The sequence below is a fragment of the Natrix helvetica genome, assembly GCF_964273705.1.
Source record: "Natrix helvetica genome assembly, chromosome: 1".
Lineage (NCBI taxonomy): Eukaryota > Metazoa > Chordata > Lepidosauria > Squamata > Natricidae > Natrix > Natrix helvetica.
The window spans coordinates 258,122,316-258,148,784 of record NC_138548.1 but is presented as its reverse complement, the minus strand read 5'-3'; the positions used below and the strand labels follow the sequence as shown (position 1 = coordinate 258,148,784).

Here is a 26,469-nt window from a genome sequence, read left to right as displayed (position 1 = left end):
ACATGGGAATAAATCTCATCTCATTAAATGTATTACAATCTTACATTTACATTGGTAAATGTATGATTGTAATACAATAATATAATCTATTTTTCTTCCATACAAAAGTCAATTGTATCGTGTCTTTTGTGAAGCAAGACCCAGTAAATTTCATAGAACTTATTTTTTGGTAAATGGGTATGGAATAGAAGTCTAGAGCTGCAATTTATATGAATATGTATTAAAATACAGAATACCTGCTATTTTGAAAAAGTGAAGAAAGTGTTGAAGAGCTTACAACTTTAATAAATATGACCACATTATTGGAAGAAGAGAGACTGTGATTAGTGCATCTTAATAGAAAAAAATATTATGACTCAAAGTTATACCTCTCTACCTGTCAACCAGCAGAAAAATTAATCAGCATATATTTGGGGCCACATTACTATTCCGGTTATCTCAGTTGTGGGGTGCAGTTGATGAACTATTCCTCATTTACCATAGAGCAGAGACGGTGAACCTATGGCACGTGTGCCACAGGTGGCACGTGGAGCCATTTGTCAGGGCACGCGAGGCGCTGCCCTGTCAGTTGGCCAGCGCGCATGCCAGTTCACCCTTTTTTAAAGCCATTTTTCGCCCTCCCCAGGCTCCAGAGCCTTTATAGGAGCCTGGGGATGGCGAAAAGGCCTCCGGAGGATTCATGAGCTTCCCTGAATCCTCCAGAGTGCAAAAAACCAGCCCTATGGGCAAACCGGAAGTATGGGAAGCCTCTTGACAGTCCCTGAAGCCTTCGGAGCGCTTAAAATGACCCTCCGAGCAAACCAGAAGTGACTTCCAGTTTGCTCGGAGGGTCATTTTGAGCGCTCCGAAGGCTTCAGGGAAGCCTCTTGATGCCTTTGGAGCGCTTAAAAAGAGCCTCCGAGCAAACCGGAAGTGACTTCCGGTTTGCTCGGAGGGTCATTTTGACTGTTTCGGAGGCTTCAGGGAAGCCTCCTGAAGGTCCCTGAAGCCTCCGGAGGGCTTCCTGGGGGGGCGAGGGAGGCTGTTTTCACCCTTCCCAGGCTCTTATAAAGCCTCTGGAGCCTGGGGAGGGCGAAAAAAGCATGCAAAAATGGGGGGTTGCGCCTGTAGTGCGTGTATGCGCACTGGGGGGGTCACGCATTGCGATCCACACAATCAAAAGTTTAGCATAGTCAATGACGCAGAAGTAGATGTTTTTCTGGAACTCCCTAGCTTTCTCCATGATCCACCGTATTTTGGCAATTTGATCTCTAGTTCTTCTGCCTCTTCAAAATCCTGGCTGTTCTTGATCCACATACTGCTGGAGCCTAGCTTTTAGGATTTTGAGCATAACTTTACTAGCATGTGAAATGAGTGCAATGGTGTGGTAATTTGAGCATTCTTTGGCATTGCCCTTCTTTGTATTTGGAATGTAAACTGACCTTTTCCAATACTGTGGCCACTGTTGAGTTTCCCAAATTTGCTGGCAAATTGAATGTAGCACTTTTACTGCATCACCTTTTAAGATTTTGAATAGCTCATCTAGAATACTGTCACTTCCACTTGCTTTGCTGTTGCTCAGATTTTCTAAGGCCCATTTGACTTCACATTCTAGGACAGTGATGGTGAACCCTTTTCTTACGGAGTGCCAAAATTGCGAGCATGCATGCTATCACATGCATGTGCCCACTCAATTTCCCCTCCTACCTGTGCACGACCCCACCCCCAACCCAGCTTCTGGAGGCTTTCCTGAAGCCTGGGGAAGGCGAAAACAGCCTCTCTCAGCCTTCTGGAAACCGGAAAAGGATCATTTCCAAACTTCTGGTGAGCCCTTTGGGGCCATTTTTCGCCCTCCCCAGGCTTCAGGAAAGCCTCTGGAGGCTGGGGTGGGTGAAAAACGGCCCCAACAGGCTAACCAGAAGTGTGGAAACAATCTGTTTCCAGCTCCCGGAGGGCCTCTGGGGGGGCGGGGAAGTCTATTTTGGGGAACAAACTTCCGTTTTGCCTGTTGGGGCCGTTTTTCGCCCTCCCCAGCTTCGGGAGGCTTTCCTGAAGCCTGGGGAGGGCAAAAATCAGCTGGCTGGTGCGTGCATGTGGATCGGAGCTGACAACTGGCATGCCACCAAATATGGCTCTACATGCCATCTGTGGCACGCATGCCACAGGTTCGCCATCACGGTTCTAGGATGTCTGGCTCGAGGTCAGTGACCACCCCATCTTGGTTATCAGGGACATTAAGCTCGTTCTTGTATAGTTCTTCTGTGTAACTTTGCCATCTCTTCTTAATCTCTTCTGCCTCTGTTAGGTCCCTGCCATTTTGGTCCTTTATCATGCCCACCTTTGCATGAAACGTTCCCTTCATATCTCCATATCTGGTCTTCCCTATTCTATTATTTTCTTCTATTTCTTTGCACTGTTCATTTAAGAAGGCATTCTGATCTCTTCTAGCTGTTTTCTGGAATTCTGCATTCAATTGGGTGTATCTTTCTCTTTCTCCCTTGCCTTTCACTTCCCTTCTTTCCTCAGCTATTTGCAAAGCTTCCTCAGGCAGCCATTTTGCTTCCTTGCATTTCTTTGTTTGGGATGGTTTTAGTTGCTACCCCTTGTACAATGTTGCAAACCTTGGTCCATAGTTCTTCAGGCACTCTGTCTGTCAGATCTAATTCCTTAAATCTATTTGTCACCTCTACTGTATATTCACCAGGGATATGAATTAGTTCATAACTGAGTGGCCTAGTGTTTTTCCCTTTCTTCAGTTTCAGCCTAAACTTTGCAACAAGAAGCTCATGACCTGAGCCACAATCAGCTCCTGGTCTTATTTTTACTGACTGTATAGAGCTTCTTCATCTTTGGCTGCAGAGCACATAGTCAATCTGGTTTCTGTGTTGACCATCTGGTGATGTCCATGTGTAGAGTCGTCTCTTGGGTTGTTGGAAAAGAGTGATTCCAAAGACCTCGATGTTCAGTCTTGTCATCTTTTGTCTGACCACGTCCAGCTTGCCTTGATTCATGGACCTTACATTCCAGGTTCCTAAGGAGTATACATCTTTACAGCATAGGACTTTCCTTTCACCATCAGATACATCCACAGCTAAGCATCCTTTCGCCTTTGGCCCAGCCACTTCACTGTTTCTGGCGCTATTAGTACTAGCCCTCTGCTCTTCCCCAATAGCATATCGGACACCTTCTGACCTGAGGGGGCTCATCTTCCGGCGTCGTATCTTTTTGCCTTTTGGTACTGTCCATGGGGTTTTCATGGCAAAGATACTGGACTGGGTTGCCATTTCCTTCTCCAGTGGATCACGTTTTGTCAGAGCTCTCTGCTATGACCTGTCGGTCTTGGGTGGGCCTGCACGGCATAGCTCATAGCTTCATTGAGCTACGCAAACCCCTTCGCCATGACAAGGAAGTAATTCATGAAGGGGAAAATAACTCATACAATATTTATATTAGTTTTAGTTTCAAAGACATGTCTGAAAACAACCACTTACAATATTTTTTTCTCTTATTTTGGAAAGGTACTTACACCTTTATCTCCATCTGCTGACTTGTCTTCATCACCATCATCTGTCAATACACAAGATATAAAACTATTGTGAATGCATGGTTTCTATTCTTCAACAGTCCAAACAACAGTATCAGTTTAAAGCAATAGTACCTTTACTTCTCACTCACTGTTTAAAAACCGCACAAGATCTCTTTCCTGAACTATTTTTCATCTAGATGTGAAAAATTATAATTATTTTAGAAATGACTAAATTATTTAAAAAAATGACAGTGCTGTGAGGTTGAGTTACAGAGAAGCATTTCTACTGAATGTGGATGTTGCCATGGTATACTATAATAGATTAGAAGCTAGGTATTAGGGTCAGCAAATAATGCATCCAAATCTCAAAATAAATTGAATGTTTACCATTGTCAGAGTCATCTCTTTCACTTTCTGTCTTTGCCTGTTTGCTGTCAGGTTCCTCTCCACTCTGGGGTTGTTTCCGCTTGTATAACCCGCCTTCATTATTAGAACGCCCACCCAGACGACCACGGAAAGCTCTTCTCTTGGGCTAGGGACAAGTTGAACAAAACATTCTTGGCCCATTTATTGACACTAGCAGTGTACCAGAGAAGATTTTGACAATGCTTCTTACTATTCCTTGCTGACTTTATCAACATCATTTCCGACAAAAAGTTAAAAAATTGCAAGGAAAGAGAAAAAATAAGCTGGTATGCATTTGACAATGTAAAAATGATAAGACGATCACAACTTTCTTAGTTACTGAAGTAATCTCATTTATAATTATTAAAATAGTTATGAGAGTACCCAGTATTAGCATGTTAAACTTACTCTGCCACGTGTTCTGCCGAATCCATAGGGCATGTTCCCAGGAATCCTTTCCATTCCTTGCATTCCCATCATGCCATAATCATAATCCCCATAGTTGCCATACTCTCCATAGTCGCCATAGTCTCCATAATCACCATAATCCCTATACTCAGGGACAAGTGCTCGAGAAAAGAGTGATGGAAGCCTGTTGGGTCCAGGTCCTCCCATATTTCTCCCGCCCATGTAATTCATTTCATTCCACTCTGTAGACAGCCGTTCTGTACTTGAGGGCATGAAGTGGTCACGATTGAAAGTGTTTGGACGACCTCGATTTTGGGCCCTCCCTCTAACAAAACCATAGTTGTTTCCTCTGTTACCAGGTTGATCTCTGCGGTTATCAGGACCATCATAGTGACTTCCAAAAGTATCATAGTCATAGCTGGTTTTGTACAGATCACGATCAGGAACTGCGGCTCTAGAGTCGTATGATTCAAAAGACTCAAATCTGAAAGAGCTGTATCACAAGTAAAGAATCCAGTCAGTAACTAGGAGAGATTTTGAAGAACTACCAATTCCCATGTTGGGGATGTCAGTTTAGTTGTAACAACAGAGTCTATTGAACAGCTAACTAGCTGTCATATGTGCAGAAATCCACAGCCATCACTCCTTGACAGGTTGTGACGTAGTTAGGCTAGGAATGAACTACATCTGAGCCTCTAAGCCAGGGGTCTCCAAACTTGGGAAATTTAAGACTTGTGGACTTCAACTCCCAGAATTCCCCAGCCAGCATTCTGGGAGTTGAAGTCCACAAGTCTTAAAGTTCCCAAGTTTGGACACCCCTGCTCTAAGCAGTCAGAACTGATAACATGGGCAAAACAGATTTGTCATCTGATGTTTTGGACAACAGTTTTATACCCTTTATAAGATTTATGAGTAAATACTCCATATTTTTATCAGGGGCTCATGACAGAGAGACTTTGAGGAGACCCAAACTCACTGATAGCCTCACATTGCAATGAACAAGGACATACATTCAATTTTGCAGCTGCTAAGATGGTTGGCCATGCAATTACAAAGAGAGCTAGGGAAGTGATTGAAGCCTGGGAAATGGGGGCCCTTGTCAGTCAACAGGAGTGCTGATTTACCACCAGCTTATCAGGTATTAGGAGCAGAGAGATTGGCAGCCCAAAGAACAGCCGATTGCCAGCCATAACACACCAATCAAGCACTAGGAAGGCACCACATAAATACAACTTATAGAGCAGCCCAAAGCATGTATTCCAATAGAGAGAAGTTCCCTGAAGATGTTATAGCACAAGTCTGAAAGCTTGGAAGAGTAAACCTCTGGTCCCAGTGACTTGACTCAAATCTAGCTCAAGGCAGTATACAGAACATTCTATCCCCTCATTTCGCCCCACAACTATCCTGATAGGTTGGACTGAAGATACCGTGTTTCCCCGAAAATACAACATGTCCTGATAATAAGGCCATGCCACATTTTTCGGGTGGGCAAAAATGTAAGCCCTCCCCCCAAAATAGGCCCCCTGGACAACACCCCCCTCCAGCCAGGCAGAGCACCACTCACCAACCTAGCAGTATCCCGAAGGCACCAAGCTGCAGGAACGGCGTGGGGGGGGGGGGGGCAAAGGCTCGCCTTGCTTGGTACCTTCGGGATACCGCTAGGTCAGTGAGCAGTCCTGTGCTCAACTGGAGAGGGGGATTGCCGGGCGGTTGCTCTCTTACGAGTGGGCTCCCAAAGAGCCGGGCACAGCCTCAGGGTCGAACGGCTTTGTTGCGCTGTCGTAGCAGCACTACACAGCAGCCATGAGGTGACCACGCTCACAAGCAGCCACCCGGCAACCCCCCTTTCCAGCCAGGCACACTGCCATTCACTGACCTAGGGGTATCGCCAAGCCGTATGAGCGCCTGTTTGTGGCTGCCCGTGAGCGTGGTCACCTCATGGCTGGTATGTTGCGCTGCTGCGACAGCGCAGCACAGCTGTTTGCCCCTGAGGCTGTGCCTGGCTCTTCGGGCGCCCGCTCACAAGAGCAGCCACCCAGTAACCCCAAAACAATAAGCCCTCCCCGATAATAAGACCCAGTCAATATTTTGGGGGTCAAAAGAAAATAAGACCCTGTCTTATTTTCGGGGAAACATAGTAGTATCTGTCCAATGCAAGCTTCTAGGCTCATTTGGTCCTTCCAACACCTTTTCCACTGCACCATACTGGCAGTTCCATTTCCCCCCACCCACATGGATTGCTACCTTTTTTTGGTTGTTAAGTTATCTGAAGCATCAGAAAGGAAGGCCTATAACCAAGAAATACGCTCAAATGGATTATTTCCTCTTTCCCACAGTTTTCTTATTTTAAAATAATATTATATAATATTTATATTTATTTATTTTTAAAAAAATACCTGGGTAGCAACTTTAAGGGGACCATTATTCTAAAAGGCTGTAATGATTTATCTAGAGAAGCAGGACACTACTTACTATAATTCAGATTTGATTTGGATAAGGCACTTCAAAATGTGCAGGATGGCAGTCTCAAAAGCAGTTATGTGATTCATTATTAAAGTTGTGTAATCAATTATCAGTACAGCATTTGCACTCTAATCATTATGAAATGCATCCCCTAAATCAAGCCTGAAGCACTATACCCCTGTAATAGAGAAAGGAAGTTCCCGTATCAATATATGAAATAGCAATTATTGCTTTCCTTGGGACAGCCTAGCCTTCCATCAAAATAAATGTTTTGGCTTTTTGGAGGTGTTATACATACGTACATACAATAGCAGAATTGGAAGGGACCTTGGAGGTCTTCTAGTCCAACCCCCTGCCTAGGCAGGAAACCCTATACCATTTCAGACAAATGGCAATCCAACATCTTCTTAAAGACTTCCAGTGTTTTTGAAGGTGTGTGAGAGAGGGGAGGGGGAGGGAGATAAATCTTTATTCATGGCAATTGCCAGACGAATTGCTGGGGTTTTCTTGGCAATATTTTTGGAAATGTTTGGCCTTCTTAGGGGTGAAAAGAAATGATTGGCTCGAGGTCACCCAGCTGCCTTCATGCGTAAGATGGGACTAAAGTTTAGCTTCCTTGTTTCCAGCATGATATCTTTAAACATTATATCTGAATGGCTGACTTTGGATTAATCTATGCAGGCAAAACAACATTATCCCATCAGTTATTTTACTGCAAAACTCAAGTCTTAAAAATCGATTAAAAAATAGAATTTAAATTACCTTCCCTGATCTTCCATGCTTTCTCCAGCATTGCCACTTTCCTTTGATAGCATATCCAAACGCTGGTTTATTTTTGCTATGATGGAATCAGAGTTTTCTACCTCCATTGTTCCAGTATTGTAATTTACAACTGGCATACTTGTACCCATTGTCATGTCAGAAGTTTTTGAAGTATTCCAGGTAGTTGGGGGAACAGTAGCATCATAGTTATATGTGGGACCCGTGGTAGTATTACTGGCTTGAGCACCATAATAATCATAACCTTCATAACCTGGTTAAAAAAAAAAGTATAGGTTGCACAATCAACAAAAACAGAACCTAAAAGCTTGCTCTTCCGGTTTCGGGTGCTCCAGCACGTGGGTGCCAGGAAACTGTTCTTCCAGTTTCCAGCGCTCTCTTGCGCGCATGCATTTGCTCCCGTTTCAGCACTTGGTGCTGAAAAGGTTCACCAACACTGATCATCATTGATCTTATTTTACTATTAATACTTTGGGACAGAGCTCAAAATGAGAAAGACATGAATTTATGTAGCTTGTGTAAGTAAAGTAGATGTCACTTTATTTCTTTAAAAAAAAAAGTGGGGAAATGCCTCAGATTCTAATAATAATAAATAATAATAAATATTTATTTCTTAGCCGCACCCTCTCCCGAAGGACTCGGGGCGGCGTACAACAAAACATAGGAAATAAATATATAGACAAACATACATATACCAAAAACATATATCAAGACATATACAAAACATATACTAGGAGGAGGCGAACTGGTAGATAAAAACAAGTAAAAACACAATGTTTAAAAACCCCTAAGTAAATTGGATGCAATTAAAATCCCAAATAAAAAACCCGTCAGGAGCAATATAATTGGATCAAAGTTGAGCCAGGCCAGCAACTTGAAATAGGTGGGTCTTGAGCTTTGCCATTGAAAGGCAAAACTTTGGAAAAGTAAGCAAAATACATACCCTGCCAACTTCCCACGTTCGTGGCATATGTACCTTAGTGAGACACAGAAACAAAGTTTATTTTTACCTTAGATACATCAAGTTTTGTATTTAACAAATGTACATAGCGACTCATCTATCCAAAGAGCAGAAATACATATTTCAACCCAAATGTATAAATCAATTTAAAATAAATGGATAAAATTTCATTATTAACACACTCAACCATAGCCATACTAGGCCCAAATGCCACCAACATTATTTTGACTTTAGAGCCTGGGGAATTGCCAATATTCACAGGCTAACAAGTTCAGTGCTATTTGTAACTCCAGAGGGAGGCTGCATTACAAGTTTTGCCTTGTCTTCTTAAGATGCTCTAGGCCAGTGTTTTTCAACCTTGGCAACTTGAAGATGTCTGGACTTCAACTCCCAGAATTCCCCAGCCAGCGAATGCTGGCTGGGGAATTCTGGGAGTTGAAGTCCAGACATGTTCAAGTTGCCAAGGTTGAAAAACACTGTCTAGGCATCTGTTTTGCTGCTTTATCTCCTGGTTCCTCTGAAACCCAAAGAACTGTCCAAGATAAACACACATAGACAATCTGCATAGGCTCTATTTGGTCTAAGGCAGGGGTCCCCAACCTCTGGGCCATGGCTCAACAGTGAGCTGTGAGCTGTTTGCAAACGCCAGATGAGTGCACGCACACACATGCATCTCCACTTGCACAAGCAGCAGGTGAGTGCGTGCACATGTGCTCCAATTGAGTGAGTGACAGGTGCGTGTGCACGCCACTTGTGAAAATGAAGCTGCGTGCACGCTTGCCGGCCACTTGCAGAACCATCCCCTCCCCACCCTGCTGGTCCATAAAGCCAGAAAGGTTGGGCAACTCTGGTCTAAAAGGGCTGCATTCTAATTTCAAGCAATGGCTAAAATCTTGGTGAAACTGAAAATCAGAGTTTTAGGAACTACCCCATATGCTTTCTTAAACCCCTTCAAGCAACCTGGTAACTGGGCTTTCTTTCTTGCAGTGGGAGAAGCTTGGAAAATTCATATTAGAATAAGTATGAAGTTATTCTTTTTTATATCCCACGGCAAAAATTTAGCACTAATATATTAGACAAATCAGAAATTAAACTAGATTGGTTAGAATTAGTGAAACAAGTTATTCCACAATCTCCCTATAAAAAGGATATTAAATGATTCATGTCAAGAAGCAGCTGAATATTTTTATTTTATATAAAATCAAAGCTCTAATTTATATGAATTTGGATAGAAATTAGTACAATAGAAAACTGATATAAACTATATTTAGTCCAATAAGACCGAAAGGAAATTACTCTCAATATATGCCTGTGAAAATATTCTGCTATTGAAAATTCATGCTATTAAAATAATCTTATTTTGTGACTCAGGTTTAAAATAGTCAGGGTTATAATCAACTTATTAGTGTAGCTATATTTATTTTCTTACCATGAGTATTGGTGCTGTCAGTACCCCAAGAACTATAACCTGTAAAAGAAAATGTTATTATATTAATAAATTAAAAAACTCTACAATATATTTCTAAAGATTTGCTGTGTATCTTCTATATCCATTCAGAGATTTATCTTCAATACATTTTGTGTATTTGATAAGAACCAAACCTTTGGGAAGTTGTGTGTTTTTCATTGCTACCAATAAAATAGGAGAGCTAGAAATCAGGCCAAATGCCAAGGTTATACACACTGACTTACATTTTGTTCCATTCTCTGGAACTAATTCTGAAAGCAACATTATACATGGCCTACAAAATCTTCTTAAGCAAACTCTTATTAACCAATCATGCTTCCCAAATGATTAGTAGGAATTAAGGGTTGTCTGATTTCAACTCTTTCACATGTGTAAACAAAGAATACTGAAATATAGAAGATTTTACTTATAAAACAATTTAGGTTCATATCATACAATACAGAGAAACACAAATCCTTGTGTGGAACTAAGATTTCTTATGAAAAGAACCAAAAACACTTCTGAAAGGGAGCAAAATAAACAATTTATTATAAATGAATATTTCAGGAAGGAAACACTTGAACATATAAAGCTAACATTATGTACTTTGTGGAGTCCTTGGTTGTTTGCTTCCAAGTATTTCATTACCTGACTAGGTAATACTTGCAATGTGGGGTGTACTCTCTGTTTATGTACAACAGCTTTCCCTGCCAAAATTGGGAAGGCTGTTTTCTCCTTGGTGGTTCCTTCATTAGATATTAATTTCTGCCTGACTGTCTGGTGTTAATCCCTACTTATCTGAATGTTGGTTGCTATGGATGATAGGATTTTGTTTTCTTCTTAGCTTTTTATTTTTTTGTCCATACAATTGTTATTTTATTGTCAATCCCCTAATCAAGGAACTACCTAAGAGAAAACCACATCGCCACCAGCACTGGTAGAGCAGGCTACTTTACATAAACAGGGAGCAAACCTGATACTCACTAGCACTGATGATGTCACTTAATTGGGTAATGAAATGTTTGCAAGCAGAGGACCAAGCGCAAAGAACATCAAGGACTCCAGAGTTCAACCCTGAGCTAAATATACTGTCTTCTATTGGATTATATACTTTAGGTCAGTGATGGCGAACCTGTGGCATGCGGAGCCATTTGTCAGGGCACGCGAGGCGCTGCCCTGTCAGCTGGCCAGCGCGCATGCGTGTGCTGGCCAGCTGAGTTCACCTTTTTAAAAACCATTTTTCGCCCTCCCCAGGCTCCATAGGAGCCTGGGGAGGGTGAAAAGAGCCTCCGCAGCCCCCCCCGGAGGCCCTCCGGAGGCTTCAGGGACCGTCCGGAGGCTTCCCTGAAGCCTTCGGAACGCTTAAAACAACCCTCCGAGCAAACCGGAAGTCACTTCTGGTTTGGTCGGAGGGTCGTTTTAAGCGTTCCCAAGGCTTTAGGGAATGTCCGGACGGTCCCTGAAGCCTCTGGAGGGCCTCCGGGGGGGGCGGGGAGCCTCTTTTCGCCCTCCCCAGGCTCCTATAAAGCCTCTGGAGCCTGGGGAGGGTGAAAAAAGCATGCAGAAATGGGGGGGAGCGCATTGTGCGTGCATGCACATTGGGGGGGTCGCGCATTGTATTATGGGTGCGGCACGCCCGCACACGACCCCCCTGCGCTCCCCCCACTTGTGGCACGAGAGCCAAAAAAGGTTCGCCATCGCTGCTTTAGGTAAAACAAATCAAGGCAATAGGCTAAATAAAATAGTAACAGGCATTTTCTATAAAAAAATTCTTCTGGGAAATTAATATAACTGATTCCTATGTATATTCAAAATGCAAATAGTAATAAACATGACTATAAAAATATTACTTTTATAGGTGTACTCTTTTAACATTTGGTTCTCATTAAAGTACTTCAGAACATTAAACTAGCAAGCAATCGTATCCTATTCTTGGAGACTGCCAAGACAAATCACTGCAATTTTCTTGGTAAAGTATTTCAGAAGTGGTTTGACCAGAAGTGGGTTGCTGCCGGTTCAGCCCGGATCCGCCGAACTGGTACTAGCGGTGGCAGGAGGCTCCGCCCACCTGCCTGGACCCTTCTGCGAAACTGGCAACCCACCTCTGGGTTTGACACTGCCCCTTTCCTAGGGCTAAGAAAAAGTGACTAGCCCAAGACCACCTAGCTGGCTTTGTACCCATGGTGGAACTAGAATTCACGGAGAGTGAGTGTGTACCTATACACACATATATGAGAGGCAGCAACCCTCTTGTGGTCTTTTGAAAAAGAGTTAAAACATGGCTCTGCAGCCCCATGCCCAGAGGGTTGGCACCAGTGGTGGGTTCCTGCCGGATCGCACCGGATTGCGCGCTCCCTTTCGGCACTAAACCAGGAAGTACGGTCTTGCCCTGCCCCTGGCGACGCGACGACGCTTGCCTGCGCTCCACCAGCTCGGCTGGGAACGGAGACGTTTCTCTGCTCAGCAATGTCTTCAGTGGAGTGGTGGCAGCCTGGCAGGCTGAGCCTGCGTCCCTTTCAGGCGCTCCGCTCTGCTGAGGAAATGTCTCCGTTCCCAGCCGAGCTGGTGGAGCGCAGGCAAGCATCGTCCCGTCGCTAGGGGCGGGGCAAGACCGTACTTCCAGGTTTAGCGCCGAAAGGGAGCGCGCGATCCGGTGCGATCCGGCAGGAACCCACCACTGGTTGGCACCCTGAGAACCCTCCCTTTACTTTTTAAACTAATTTCCAATCATTCTTGCCTGCTTTTAAATTTTAAAAAAAATCTAAATTCCTATATGCTGTTTTATATTTTAACATTTTATTATATACTGCCTCAAGTACCTCTCTGAGATAGGCAATTCAAAAATGTGAATTCCACCATATATGCACAGTGTGCATACACATACATTTGTTGCATTCTCTGGTGTAACTATATTTGTTGTTACAAAAGAAAATCACTAAAATTGTTATGTAACAAAGAAATTGAAACAGCAGCCAGATTGAGAGTTCTGCTTTTTTTTTACATTTTTAAACCCTTCCAGTCATTATGTAGTATAATATAGTATCTTATAACACAGAATGCCTGTGTTGGATCTTGGATTTCAATATCCAGCTAGCATTACCACGGGCAAGAAGTTTGTGGAAGCTGTAGTACAAGCATCTGGCAGGGACCCAAGTATTTGCTGTTGCCTTGGATACCAATCAGGGTTATTATGGTATAATGATTTCTACACTAGAACCCATTTTATCAGATGTTAAGATTCCACTTTACAGGGGGATTAAGTTTAGCATTCAAACCTACCATGAGTACTAAAAATATCTAATTATTCAGTTTCATAGGAAATATCATTGCTTCTATATTCATGCTACACCAGCTTTATGTACAGTACTACCTTATCTACAAGATCTGAAAACACTTTTGACAGAATGAAAGATGACTTAATAAAGCTGAAGATTATCCTCTAATCTAAGCCACTGGATACAATTAAAGAAAAGCAATAATGTACACAGATATTCCTAAATTACATTAAAAAGGTATTCCTTTGGTGTATTTTCCTCCTCCCTCCCTAAACAGTCATACTGTTTACAAATAAAATATTTTAACCAAATAGGCAATATATCCGCACAATACTCACAAAGAACAATTTTCTAGTTTGACAAAATGCACTATAACTCAACCACACAAGTTGAGTTCACTAGGCTACAATGCAGCCGGCCTAATTTGCGACTCAGTGTCTGGTACCACCAACAAAGTCAATATACCCTTATAAATGTCACAGAGCCCTCAGTCCCTGAGTTTCCCCTCTGCTCAGTTGAAACACTCTAGTATTTATTTATTCATCCTTGAACTGGCAAACGGGTACACATAAGCATAAAATGTATTGTTTCCCTTCATCCTATTCTGCCTGAATTCCAAAACGATGAAACGCAAAACCGATTTAAAATTCTTTGGGTCTATGCTTAGGGTGTGTGAAAACAAGCCTATAAACACTACTTTAGTACTTAGGGCTGGGACAAGATAAAGACATCTAGGGACCTGACAAGAAAAACGATGTGGCCAGGCAAGTTTGTTCTTCCTGACAGTTAGAACAATTAATCAGTGGAACGACTTGCCTTCAGAAGTTGTGAATGCTCCAATACTGGAAGTTTTAAAGAAGAGATTGGATAACCATTTGTCTGAAATAATATGGGGCTTCCTGCCTGAACAGGGGGGGGGGGGGTTGGACTAGAAGACCTCCAAGGTCCCTTCCAGCTGTTGTTATTCTGTATTCTGAGATAGGTAAGAAAGCAGAGGATGGCCTGTGGAGACTCTTCCTGGGCATGTTGGCAATCCGAAACACACTGCGAGAAGGGTTGTGAGGGACGCGAAAGGGGGAGGGGCGTTATTACGTCCCTCGTAATCTGCCCCCGCCTGCCTGTCATTTATTTATTTTTGGCTATGGAAATACAACGCGGGCCAGGATGAGCTTTTCGGCCGACTGGTCCGCTTCTTTTCTAGCCAGAAGCGCCGTCGGCGGAGAGGCAAGACCCATGAGCCACTGTTTACAAACGGGAAGGCATCGACACCTCTCCACCCCCGCGGCAGGAAGGAAGAGAACGCGATCGCTTCTTCCACGCCATTTTGTGTCGTCTTTAGAAATAGGATCTCGGTCCTCCTTTCTTGCTCGGTACCGCAAATGGGTGGGGGTGTCAAACTCGAACCCTCCGCCTCGCCGGCCAAATAGCACTCCAATCAACAAGCGGAACGTGGGTGAGGGACAAGCGCAAGGTCCAATCACCGCTGCCGGCGCCTCTCCGAGAAAGAAGGCACCGACACCGGGGGCTCGGCGACCCGCGAGTCCTACTACGTCGTTGAGAAGAGAAACCGGTTCTGTCAAAGCCCGAAGCTCTGCTTAGACTTGCCGGAGCATCCATCGCCGCCGGTGGTGCCTCCCCCCGGCAGGACTCACCGTAACTTTGATCCATGGCTTCGCTTGCCGTCCTTCTCCCCCACTACGAACTGTTACCCACCACCACCCGACTGCGCGAGCGCCATATGCCGCCACAGATTGGCTTCTGCCGCTATTCCTGGAGTTCGATTGGCCGGGCCTTTAAACTTAACAGTGTCTGTTGCTCCCGCCTCCCAGTATGAAGGTCGCTCCCATTGGGTCGTTCGTTCGCTTACCCGTCGCTGGACATCTACGTTCTACGCCTTCCGATGCCCGGAGAATGTTCCTATTTGCGGCTAAAACGGCTTGTGCAGCTCGAGAGGTTTCCGGTTCCCATTTCTGTCGATAACTTCCAATAGGAGAAGGGGGCGGTGCTCATAAGCATTCAGAGGACTGACAGTAAACGAGGCAGGGCGGACTGAGGTTCGCTTTTATTACTTGCGAATAATTAAGGACGCCGCTAGAAGATAAATTTAGCGGCTCCAGTTTTCTTGTCTGGAGAGAACCTCGAGGGCTTTAGAGTCTAGTCTTTTGCGGGGCGGAGGGCAGGCTGACATTTCTCTCCGTGAAGTCCACGTGCCTTTTTGTATTGCTGGGGGTTTGGACCAATGAGCTCTTACAAAAGGGCTTCCGCTATGGTGCCCGTTCGTACTTTGCCTTTTTCTAATCCTTTCCTTGTTTGGTGGGTCCAATTCGAAATGCGGTTTGTCATCTTTCTTTTTTTCGTCTCTGTTCACGCGCTGGCCCGGTAAACTACTGCACTGTACTTGAAAGGACTTTCACGCGACCGTGTTCTTTGCAATGAAGTTGATGGTGCAGGAAATAGGCTGAGGAAACGTCAGGCAAGCCCAGGCTTTTCCTAAATAATTTTCTATGCAGCTCAACTGTTTGACAACCCACCCACCCCACTCATGTAGAAGTGTGCTGCAATAGGAAATGCCTGGATGCAGGTGCTAATTTTCGAAACTACTTTCTGCCCGTTTCTAGCCCCACTTACATCGCAAGGGAAGCCTTTTATTAACGTGCTTATTCATCGAAGATGCCTTATACTGTGTACAACTATTGATCAATCCTCCTATCGTTTTGTTCAAACTGAATGGCAATGGCTCTCTAAGATTCCAGGCAAGAAGTTCTCATGGGAGACATCAATCTTTGTATAAATACATATGCAGTATCTTAACAGTACAAAATTCCAAAATAGTCTTGTCTCCATCTGTCACTAAAATAGTTTATCAACTGCTGTTGTAGCTAGTGATTTAACTAACATCTTAAAGGATTGTCACAGACAATATTGGTATAAAATATAATAAAACTTGTTGGATAGGCTCTAAGGATTGGGAGGCACCATTCTGTTGGCCTTTCTCTGTGGCCAATGCTAGTTATGTGGGGGTGCCTTAAGACATATCTTTCTCCCCTCCTATTTAACATCTTAATGGAGCTGTTGGGAAAGGACATCTGTGGTAGGTTTGGTAAGCTGATAATACCCATTTATCTATTCCATGCCAGGTCAAGTGATGCTGTTCAAGTGCTGTAAAAGGCTTGGATGAGGAGAAACTGGTTATGATTCAAATTGAGCAAGAAGGAGTGGTTGTGTTTCTTGTTAGGGTGAAGAGAGTTGACCCTTTATTCTGAATGGGGCAACGTGACCTCACACAGATCTGGTGTGCAATTTGGGAGTCCTCCTGGACTCATGGTTCCTGCTGGAACGGCAGGTGGTAACCGTGGCCAGGAAGGCATAAATTCCTCTTGTGAACCAGTGCCCATTCCTGATCCAGAGAGCCTTGCTCATGGCCACTTACAACATAGGTTTAATAGTGTGGGAATCCCCCACTCCCCAGAATAAAATGTTCTATAGATTAAAAGAGGCAGAATAGAATATTTTCCCTGAAAGAGGAGAAACATCTCCTAACAAAGGCAGATAATAGCCCCAGTCTCTCTGCTACAGGAAAACAGCTTCAAGCACAAGCCTGAAGAGGCTAGGCTTTATGAATGGGTATTTTATATCCATTCATAAAGCCAGGCAATTTTATTCATAAACAAAGGGCAGTCCACAACTCCAAATAAGCAGCACAATAGGCAAGGAGCCGAAACTGACAAGATTATCTCAGACAAACGAAACACCTAGGATTTGCTTTTTCCCTTTTAAATGTAGAGCCAGTCATGACCCCATAGGAATCTGGCAACAGCCATTAAATATTAAAGGACATATTCTTGCACAGGAACAGGCATCTCAATCACAAATCCCCCCAAATTGTATAAAAGCCCATCTACTCTCAATCCCAATTTGTTAGCCACCCCAGAAACATGCTGTTGCTACTGTTGTTTCTGGCTACCTCCTTTCTAAATGCAGCCTGATTCATTTCTCCTGCACCTTTCTCCCAGCTTGGAATAAGAACGGGACCAGATTTTACTTCCAATAACAGCTCTGAAGGAGTACTACATTGGTATTTGTTTCTAAATAAAACAAAAAAATTACTTGAAAGAATAAGTCCTATTGCATTTAGTTTAAACAAGGGTTTGTTGCTAATGTTGGTTGTATCACCAATGAATGTATTACAGATTTTCCATTGCTTCTAACAAAAGATTTTGTGTCAGTTTTAATTATTTTTATTATTTATGTGCATGGTTACATTACCTATTCAATGGACTACCTCCAGATGCTGTCAGCCACATCCAATCACTGCAGTGATGTGCAGTCAGGTGAGGCAAGTGAGGCACAGCCTGACCGCTCTCATCATGAAAAGAAAAAAAATGTAAAAGGAAAAAGCTGAGCTAGTTGCTGCCTCATCGTGGATGACTCTGCTTAACTGTTTAAAAAAGCCTCTAAAAAAGCGCCCTCTACTATGAGGCAGGAGAACTGCATGCCTCATCTAGTCTGACTTTAGCCATTTTATGATCACTCGAGCAGAGTTAAGCAAGGGTTAAAAGCCTAAAAATTCCTGACGTAGGGGAGGCAGCAGTTCTCCTGCCTCATAGTAGAGGGCGCTTTTTTAGAGGCTTTTTTAACAGTTAAGCAGAGTCATCCACGGAAGCCAGCCAAAGAGCCATGCTGTAGCACACACACTTTCCCCCAGCCTCTTTCTTTTGGAAGGCTCGGATCGGCTCCCCTCCGGCTTCTCTGCCTCTCCTCTCACCCCAGCCTGCCAGCAGGATGTGAGTGGGTGGGCTTTATTGCGTTCCAGGCATTTCCCACCCAGACAGCAGGCTGCATTTGCAATGGTGGAAGTGTTTGGGGAAGGCAGCAGGGGAATGAGGGGGGTGGCAGAGGAGCTGCTTTCAAGCCACTGGAAAAGATATCCAATCCAACTTTTATGTGTGTGTGTTTGTGTGTATGTGTTTGAGAGAGGGGGAGGAAGGGAGAGAGGGAGGAAGGGAGAAGAAAAAGAAAATGAAAAAAGGAAACTTATTTCGCAAAGGAGAAAAACAAATGCTGTCGTTTTAAATCGGAACTGAGCATGCCTGGCTGTGGGATTCTGGGAGTTGAAGTCCACAAGTCTAAAAATATTTAAAACCCACCACTGTGTCAGTGCCTCACCAGCCATAAACCTCACCGCACGTCACTGATTCACTACTAGCCCTGTCATTTCTCTGCAGCACTGGTTGAGGACAGAGCTCAATCCTGCTTTATTCTATGCCATTCCTATGTGACTGCAATGTTATCTGCCAGGTTATTTTGGAACACAAGTGTAGTGTTTATAGACAAGTATTACAGTTCTGATCAAAAATACCCTCACTGAAAGGAAACAGGAACAGAACAGCTCGGTATGTGCAGTTTATTAGTCAAACTTGGTGACTACGATTAATCAGGCATCCCAAGCACCTACATCCATTTGTCAATCATTAATGAAATTGGTGGTTCTAATAAAGGACAATATTTGTAGCTCAGAGTTGACAAGGTATCCTTGGTGCTCTCTGAACTTGTTTTCTTGCAGAGGTTTCATTATACAAGCTAGGTAACATCACCAGTGCTACTGTAGTAAGGAGTGTGGTTTGCTGTCAGTTTATATTCTAGTACCTTGCCCTATAAACTTGCCCTGTAAATGTTGGTGGGGGATGATCTTAGAGATTTTTTGACTGAACTCTTTGCTGTTGGCTTTTTTGGCAGTTTCTTGATGGGGTATTGCTTACTTGATTGTTGATCTGATGTTAACCTTGAAGTATGCTGATCTGGGTGCCGATTGCTGGTGGAGAGGTGCTTGGTAATTTTGTTCCCTTTTTGGCTGGTTGATTATTTCCAAGGAATTTCTAGAAGCCCGGCACTCTGACAAATCAACCACCAATAGACACATAGACATTAACATCTATAGACTATGCAAAAGAGACTATCACCCAGCCCAAAAAGGATGTTACAGCAAACTGCACTCCTTACTAGCATTGATGATGTTACCTAATTTGGGTAATGAAACCTCTACAAAGAAACAAGCAAGGTCAGAGAGCACCAAGGACATCTCAAATTGGTGGTTATTTTCCCACTAAGGTGACATTAAGTGGGAGGGGAAATAAAGTCAGAAGAAGCTACCAAATGTTTTTCTTAACTTGTCCTACATTAAGGCAATAAGGGTAGTACTTGCCAAGTTAATTATTGAAATAGAACAGAGATTGATGACAAGGGGAGCACAAATTGTTAGCAATAAAGGAACTTCTAGTACTATTAAAGCTAAAACCTGTAATAATAATAAAAATGCTAATAGACTGAAGGAAAACACTTCATGGCTGTCTGAATGAGCTCTTTTTAAATAATGAAATCTGAGCAGGTGGTCCTATAAATCTTTGCCATTTGAAAAGCAAAGCAGGATTAACCCTGGTTAATATTGGAATGGAAGAATGTCTGACTCTAGGGCTCACTAGACGGAGAAGGCATAAAAACATCTTATAGGTGGTAGTATCAAGTCACTTCCATAATGCTGCCAAGAAAACTGCTGAAATGCAGTCACTAGGAGTTAAGTTTAACTTGATTTAAAAATGTATATAAAGAGAGAATATTGTTGTTCATGAAAAATACAATTTTAAAAACAATTGATGTGCAAATTTAGTATTTCATACAGGAACACAGTCAATAACATTCAAGCAGAAGAGAAAGTTGTGCTGCAGCAGTGACAGAAGATGAGATGAAATTATTCTGCTATGTAACTCTTTATAACGTAAGAATATTTATATTGTTTATAAAGAAAGGCATTGATCCTGGCATTCTTCTCCTATGCAGAGATAAAAATTATAGTATGTGTTATATGGAAGTAGGAGTAAAGAGAGTACATTTATATAATGAATAATTTTTAAACAATTGGAACTAGAGACAAGAACAGTCTCTTGGTTATCTGGCCTAGGAGAACACCAGAGCTTCTGGAGAATTGCTGCTCCAACAATCAGATATGCCACTATAAACTCTTTCTTATGCCTATCAATCTATTCCTACAAAAGTATAAAAAGTCTTTCTCTTCACTCTGTAATATGTCTTGCTGCTTTACCATACATTTTGGTCTCCTTTTTAAGTTTTTTTGGACCAATTCCAGAGATACGACCTTTTTAACCTCTTTTCTCAAAATATTTAATCCATCAATTTCTCAATTGCTTCTCTACAATTGTCAGTCAGACTCAATTAAAACAATATAGGCAAAGTAATTTTAACATTAATTTTATAATATTGCAAAAGAATGCACCCATTCTTTTGCAAACACCATTCTGCTTATGGATGAAATATCCACAAGCAGAATGGTATTTTTAAAATCACTTTTGCCTTGCCTTTTAATAACAAAAAGCATATATTTGATTAAATCCACAAAGCTTATTATGTCAATCACTGATTTTTTTCCCAGTTTTCTTGGAAGATAAAATTTTAAAGCCTTTTCCTAAGCCTCTTAAGTCATAGGAAAACACTTCCTGAGATAAAAAAAGTATGAAACTTGAGCTATTTGTTCAGTGACAGCTAATTACAATATATTCTGTAATTCATAGGAAAAGGGAATTACAAATACTTTTCTATTTATTACAGGTTTTTTCATTCAGAATCTAATAGTTGGAGAACATCAACACTTTACACCAATATGAATTGAAATTCTTACATGAATATGAAAAGTGCATAAAAGAAAATTATTCTACCATTTCAGTTATAGTCAGCAAGCAAAATAATCTGGTTATTGTAATATCTTCTTTGAAGTTAAAAAAACCATGGACAAATAAAAGCACATATTAAATTTATAAAGTTGGGCTATTGATTGTTTTCTTCCACCTTTCAGACTTTATATACCCTCAAATTTTGTTAAGGAATATTTCTAACTATCTGGACAAATTAGTTAAACAAGCGAGATTTTAGGGGGGCAGGTTACATTGATCTTCCATGTGCTCTAGCGGAAGAAATTTTGCCGGAAAAATGGAAGTTTCCTTTAGATTCCAGGAATGTGGAAACTGTAACTCCAGAAACTAGAATAGGGCAGACTATTTCTTTGATTCAACAATATCAGGTATGCAACAATACATACATATAACAGCTCAATAATTTCTTAATTTTGAGTACAACGGTTTTGAAATGTGCTTTTGTATTCTCCAGATTGCAATTTAGAAAATAGAGTTTTAATCTAATAATGTTTCCACAAAACAATCATAGATACCTTAAATAGCTATTCCTACATGAATGAAAAAGGGCTGAACTCAAAATGCAATGTGGAAACCCATGGCCTGACCCACGGCCAGATCCCATGCATATATATTTAGAAAATATCTATTTAATTGAATAGACATAGTTGCAGTCAACTGCAATCACCTGCCTATGTAATTTGGAATAAAATCACTAATTACAGTAGCATTTTCTTTCAAGTATACAGATTCAAATTTTCAAAAGGCAGAAAAACTGAGTTATCACCATATGTTATTATGTAGCTGGAGTATCAAAGCATCATTTGCAGATGATGCTCTACAAAGTAATTGGTTAATTCCCAACCTCATTAATTCTATTCAAGACTGTTTCCCATCCAGTAGTACCTTATTTCAAACAGAAGGGGATTCCTCTCCAAGATTTATGTCCCAGCTGGAGTATATTGGAAGGGGGGAGAGAGGAGAAGGAGAGAACAGGGTCAAAGGAAGAACGTATCAGATACTGGGAAAAAGTTAGCATCCTTCATCAGTGCAAACTGCCCTGTACAAATATCCCAATCCAGAGAGAGAAACTGGAAAGCCAGTATGGTGCAGCAGTGAAGATGCTGAATGAAAAACCGAGGAGACTTAGAGTTCCAGGCCTGTTAGGCATGAAAAGAGGCTGGGTGAATCGCTCCCTCTCTCAGAACAATCCACCTCACAGAGTGGTTGTTGTGAGGAAAACAGAAAGCAGGATAATTATTTTCCCCCTTGGGTTATATATTAAAAAGGCGGGCTAAAAATATAATAATAAAAAGAACATCCCTTGTTTTAAAGTTATATGAAAATATAGATTGGTTTTATGTTTATCTCAATACATAGTAAGGCTGAATCCCAAGTATAAGTACTCAGACTATGAGTAAATTTGCCTACAAATTGACTAATAGTCCAAGAAATAATGAATTTGAGTTATTCTAAGGTAATGGTAAGTACTATTCATTTGGAATTAACATGTGGCTTGATAAACATTCGGACTGATTTAAAGAAAATTCTCATAGCAACTAATACCATTTTGCAAAAACATACCACTGGCATGTATGTGAGCCCAAATGTTGAAAGAAGATGGAATATTTACTCAAGTGCTATATTAGCAACCTCTGTTTCTGTCAGTTATTTTCAGAAAGCTAATAACCTCAACACTGTTTTGTAAACTTCTTATTCTTTGTTCAGCCCACTAATACCTTTTAAGATGTCAACCCATATGTATAAATACAAGTTTATACTGGAATTTCAGTACTCCCAACATTCATAAAATTTATTATTATCTACAACTTGATTGAGTACAAGACAAAGCTACCACTATGAACGCTTCAGTCATTAATACATTAAAAATAAGCAATACATTGAAACTTTGCTAAATGCTTTTTACTCACAAACTTATTTTTACATGTTTCTCCACCAGTTATTTGGTGCTTGAGTCTTAAGGAAGAAGAAGTATTATATGGCTGAAAGGCCTCCACCCAGTGTGTAATGATTCCTTCACTCACCCTTGTTTTTGCTAATGTAGCAGGTTTCCAGAAAAATATGTCCATTGAATATTTTCAGGTTCCATTGCTTGATCTCCACTACAGGAAAAGGCATGTACATAAAGAGAAATGAGAGGATAATAAATTGAGCATGAATAAGAATATCAGTATCTGTACCACTATTGCTTGGAAAGCAATTGGGGTAGCAGCAAGAGTTGAAATAAACTTATGGCATTAATGCCTGCAATTCTTAATAAACGAAGGATGAAGCAATACTATATTCTTGACAAATGCAGTAGAGATGATTTGGAGGATTTAAAATGAGACAACTTGGAAGACCTGCTTTGAAGGAAATATTTAATGTTTTGTAACACTCTTCATCAGTAGATTTTTGTTGGGCCGCTAGACTTCATTTTCAGAACATCCATCTAAAATAAGCAGAAACTAAGAAATCCTCCTGATCTCAAACAGAATAATATAAATTGCATTTTTGGAAAGTGCCAGAATGCATTTATTTCTCCTTGAGGCTTTCTGCACAATAACAAGCTTGCTGCTTCTGTCAAAAACTTACACATATAGCCCTAGTAGTCTTTTATAATCAACTATTGCAAATGTTCCCTCTTAAATAAAAGCACTGCAAAATTATTGTGCTGACCAAAGTCTTTTTTGAATATTAAAAGTAAAAAGATAGAAGAATGCTACACTTGCATGGAAGATATTCCAATCATGCAGAATTTAAAACCCAGAATTCTGCTACTGACATTTTCAGACAAGACTAGCTATGGAACTAAAACATTTTCAACTATATACAAAAGTAAATGGGAAAATTTAGAGGTTATTTATCCTTCCAAAGTTTAGCATGGTATAAGCCAATTGACAAAATTTGATTTTGATTATTTACTAAAAAAAGTATACTTCCTAGTACAAAGCCACTTAAAAATTGTACTGCACAAAATCTAGCTAATACAATGAAAATTTGGTTAAAAAAAGCTATTTTCAAAAACACTTTACAAATAAAGGCTGTTAACCAGGTGAAAGTGAGGTCAATGAGAACCAAAAGCCACGTGCCATGGTGTGTCACAAATACGGGTATGGTTTTAGAAGATTTAATGCAGAGTCTCAAAATGATTCAACCTTCTTTGCAAGTTCACTCATCAGGTGGTTCCATCTTCTCTGAAGGTACAATGTCTTGTTTCTCTTGTGTTTCTTCTTTTTCTTCTTCAGGTACTGGATTCTGTTCGGTAGCAACACCTTGGGATGGGGTCAAATTCCATTCCTCCATTTGTCCTTGTAGTTCTTCTCCTTCACCTTTGCTTTCTGCACTTTCATCAGCCACTGGATTTTCCTCAGGATTGTCATCACTTTTACTTTGCTCTTCATTTAGGTTTCCTTCACTTTCAGCTGCTGTTTCCTCAATGATCCCACTTGTTCCTGCCTCACTTTCTTCATGTTCCTCTTTCTCTTCAGGATCGTCTGTGAAGGGATTCTCGCCCTGTGAAACACAACACTGTATTGAGTTTTTGACATTTTAGTCAGAAATTATCAATGCCCAGAATTATAAAAATACATCCCTTACACAAATATATAATTGGGGTAGTATTTTTTTATTAATGCAATGGAAATGACACTTGAAATTAATCAAATGGCATAATTCCAATAAATAGCCAATAGAACACCTGTTCTGTTTTAATAGATCAATGAAGTTTCTGCTCCAGATTTGGAATGCATATTGGATTGGAAGAAAGGAAAAGCTGGAACTCTTGAATATGTGCTGACATTTTGCTAGCCATGCTGCTAACATCTTCAAAGCAGATCTGAAACTTAACTTGGGCAATAGATGGCACTAACTGCCATTTTTCTGGTATGAATTATTTGGATCCTTATACATTTCTCTTGTTTCTCTAATCATTTTGATAATGTTGGCAGAATGCTGATACTCTCAGATTTTTTTTCCTGAAATGGTCCTTGCGGATGTCTGAACATAAAAAACAATAATTGGATAAGGATGAAACGGAATAGATGTATTTTGGAAACCATGACATTCCAACTGAAGCACATCTTGATAATGTCCTTGAGTAAGGTTAGTTTCCAAAAGGAGAGAATGTGCTGTCCATTAATGAGCATCCCAGAGATGCTCGCAATGAATTGGGCACCAAATAAATTTAATAAATAAATAAAAATTAAGTAGCCACACATTTCTTAGTTTTTATTCTTCTGGTGTGTCATTTTAAAAAAATCCATTCTCATAGGAAAATAAATATAATTGAGAAATGCCAAGTACATTTACATTTAAATGGCAATAATCCTTAAAACTGCAGCTAAAGGTGAGTATAATAACTAGCAGTAAAGGAACGTTGCACTATTAAAGCTGAAACCTGTAATAATAAAAAATGGAATCTAAGAAATAGAAGATTGAAAATCTGGACTCAAAAACAAAGCATTTGAATGCAAGAAGAGAAAATAAGCATGAACATAATACAAACAGTAGTATGCTGAAAAAATATAGTGCATCTAAAAGTAGGTATCAGAAAAAAAAATTCTAACCTTTAGATACATCTCCAATTTTTTACTGATAAGTTTATTGTTAAGAATACTTCTTGCAACTACTAATGACGATTTCTTGGATTGTTCCATCATAGCCTAAAAAACAAAACCAACAACAAAAAGAAAACATGCATATCATTATTTACAACATGAATGTACATCTTTTTCATTTCAAAGTGACATTCAGCTAATGTTAATCATTCACTTAAACGAGGACATGGTAAGGGAAGAGGCATAGGTTCACGAAAAGCAAGTAGCCTGAATGTGTCAATCAAGTAAGTTTCATAATTAGTCTTTTTTAGTAAGTTACAATGATGATCAGAACAAATGTATCTGGACCACTCACAAAAAGATTCTGTTAGCTTCAAGATAGAGAACTCAAAGAAAACAGTGAATTACAAGCAGTCTATATATTTTGTGTAAGAACAAATGTACAAAATCAAAAGGGAAACTGCATCTTCAATCACAGAAATGAAAGTATAAGATGCTATTTGTAACTATTTATATAATATACTTTACTTGGAAGAGAAGAATCGTATTACACAAAAATAAAATACTAATTTATACTGAATTCAGTTATTTTGAAATGAAACAGGCTATTTCTTAATTTTATTTTGAAATGAATAGGCATACATTATGAACAATTTATATTACTATTTTAGTAATGAATCTGCAAAATTTTTGGCATTTACCTGGATTGGATTGGATTGTAGACTTAGATTTTAGACTTGAACTGGGCCTCGGTTAGGCTTTTTTGGGAGCATTTTTTGGGAGCTGGTTGATGACAGACAGATTGTGTTTGCTCTCTGGCTGTGGATACTGCATTGCCATGCCCACACCCATCCTGTGCCTATTTATGGTGGAGTTGCAAGGAGCTGCAGGCACTTGAATGCAAGAGTGAGCGTAAGATTACATACGAGGTTGAAGTCAGCTGCAGTATTTTTGGAGGCCCGCTAT

At 40.9% G+C, this 26,469-nt stretch overlaps 2 protein-coding genes and 1 long non-coding RNA gene across 8 annotated transcripts in view; 1 reads left to right on the top strand and 2 right to left on the bottom strand.

Annotated features, from left to right (window-relative positions):
- AKAP8 (A-kinase anchoring protein 8) overlaps nt 1–15,021 on the bottom strand; it is a 34,167-nt gene extending 19,146 nt beyond the window's left edge. For 4 of the 5 annotated variants that reach the window (XR_014175557.1, XR_014175558.1, XR_014175559.1 and 1 more), the window contains exons 1-7: nt 14,897–15,021; nt 9,952–9,990; nt 8,505–8,537; nt 7,544–7,814; nt 4,319–4,811; nt 3,893–4,037; nt 3,508–3,546 (exon numbers count right to left, since the gene is read on the bottom strand). Coding sequence is in view for 2 of the 5 variants with exons in the window: in XM_081955267.1 (XP_081811393.1) it covers nt 3,508–3,546; nt 3,893–4,037; nt 4,319–4,811; nt 7,544–7,814; nt 8,505–8,537; nt 9,952–9,990; nt 14,897–14,912 (1,036 nt within the window). In the remaining 3 variants the exon portion in view is untranslated. The remainder of the gene's footprint in view (nt 1–3,507; nt 3,547–3,892; nt 4,038–4,318; nt 4,812–7,543; nt 7,815–8,504; nt 8,538–9,951; nt 9,991–14,896) is intronic. The other variant, XM_081955266.1, reaches the window with a different exon arrangement.
- A 57-nt stretch (nt 15,022–15,078) lies between these two features.
- LOC309393301 lies at nt 15,079–21,891 on the top strand. The gene is made up of 3 exons (XR_014175564.1): nt 15,079–15,298; nt 19,921–20,016; nt 20,865–21,891. It is a non-coding gene; the product is annotated as an uncharacterized lncRNA (long non-coding RNA).
- Nucleotides 21,892–22,730: 839 nt separating this feature from the next.
- Nucleotides 22,731–26,469, bottom strand: part of AKAP8L (A-kinase anchoring protein 8 like) — a 28,857-nt gene continuing 25,118 nt past the window's right edge. For both annotated transcript variants that reach the window (XM_081955301.1, XM_081955302.1), the window contains exons 12-13: nt 25,513–25,608; nt 22,731–24,460 (exon numbers count right to left, since the gene is read on the bottom strand). In XM_081955301.1, coding sequence (XP_081811427.1) covers nt 24,116–24,460; nt 25,513–25,608 — 441 coding nt within the window. In that variant the 3' untranslated portion in view covers nt 22,731–24,115. The remainder of the gene's footprint in view (nt 24,461–25,512; nt 25,609–26,469) is intronic.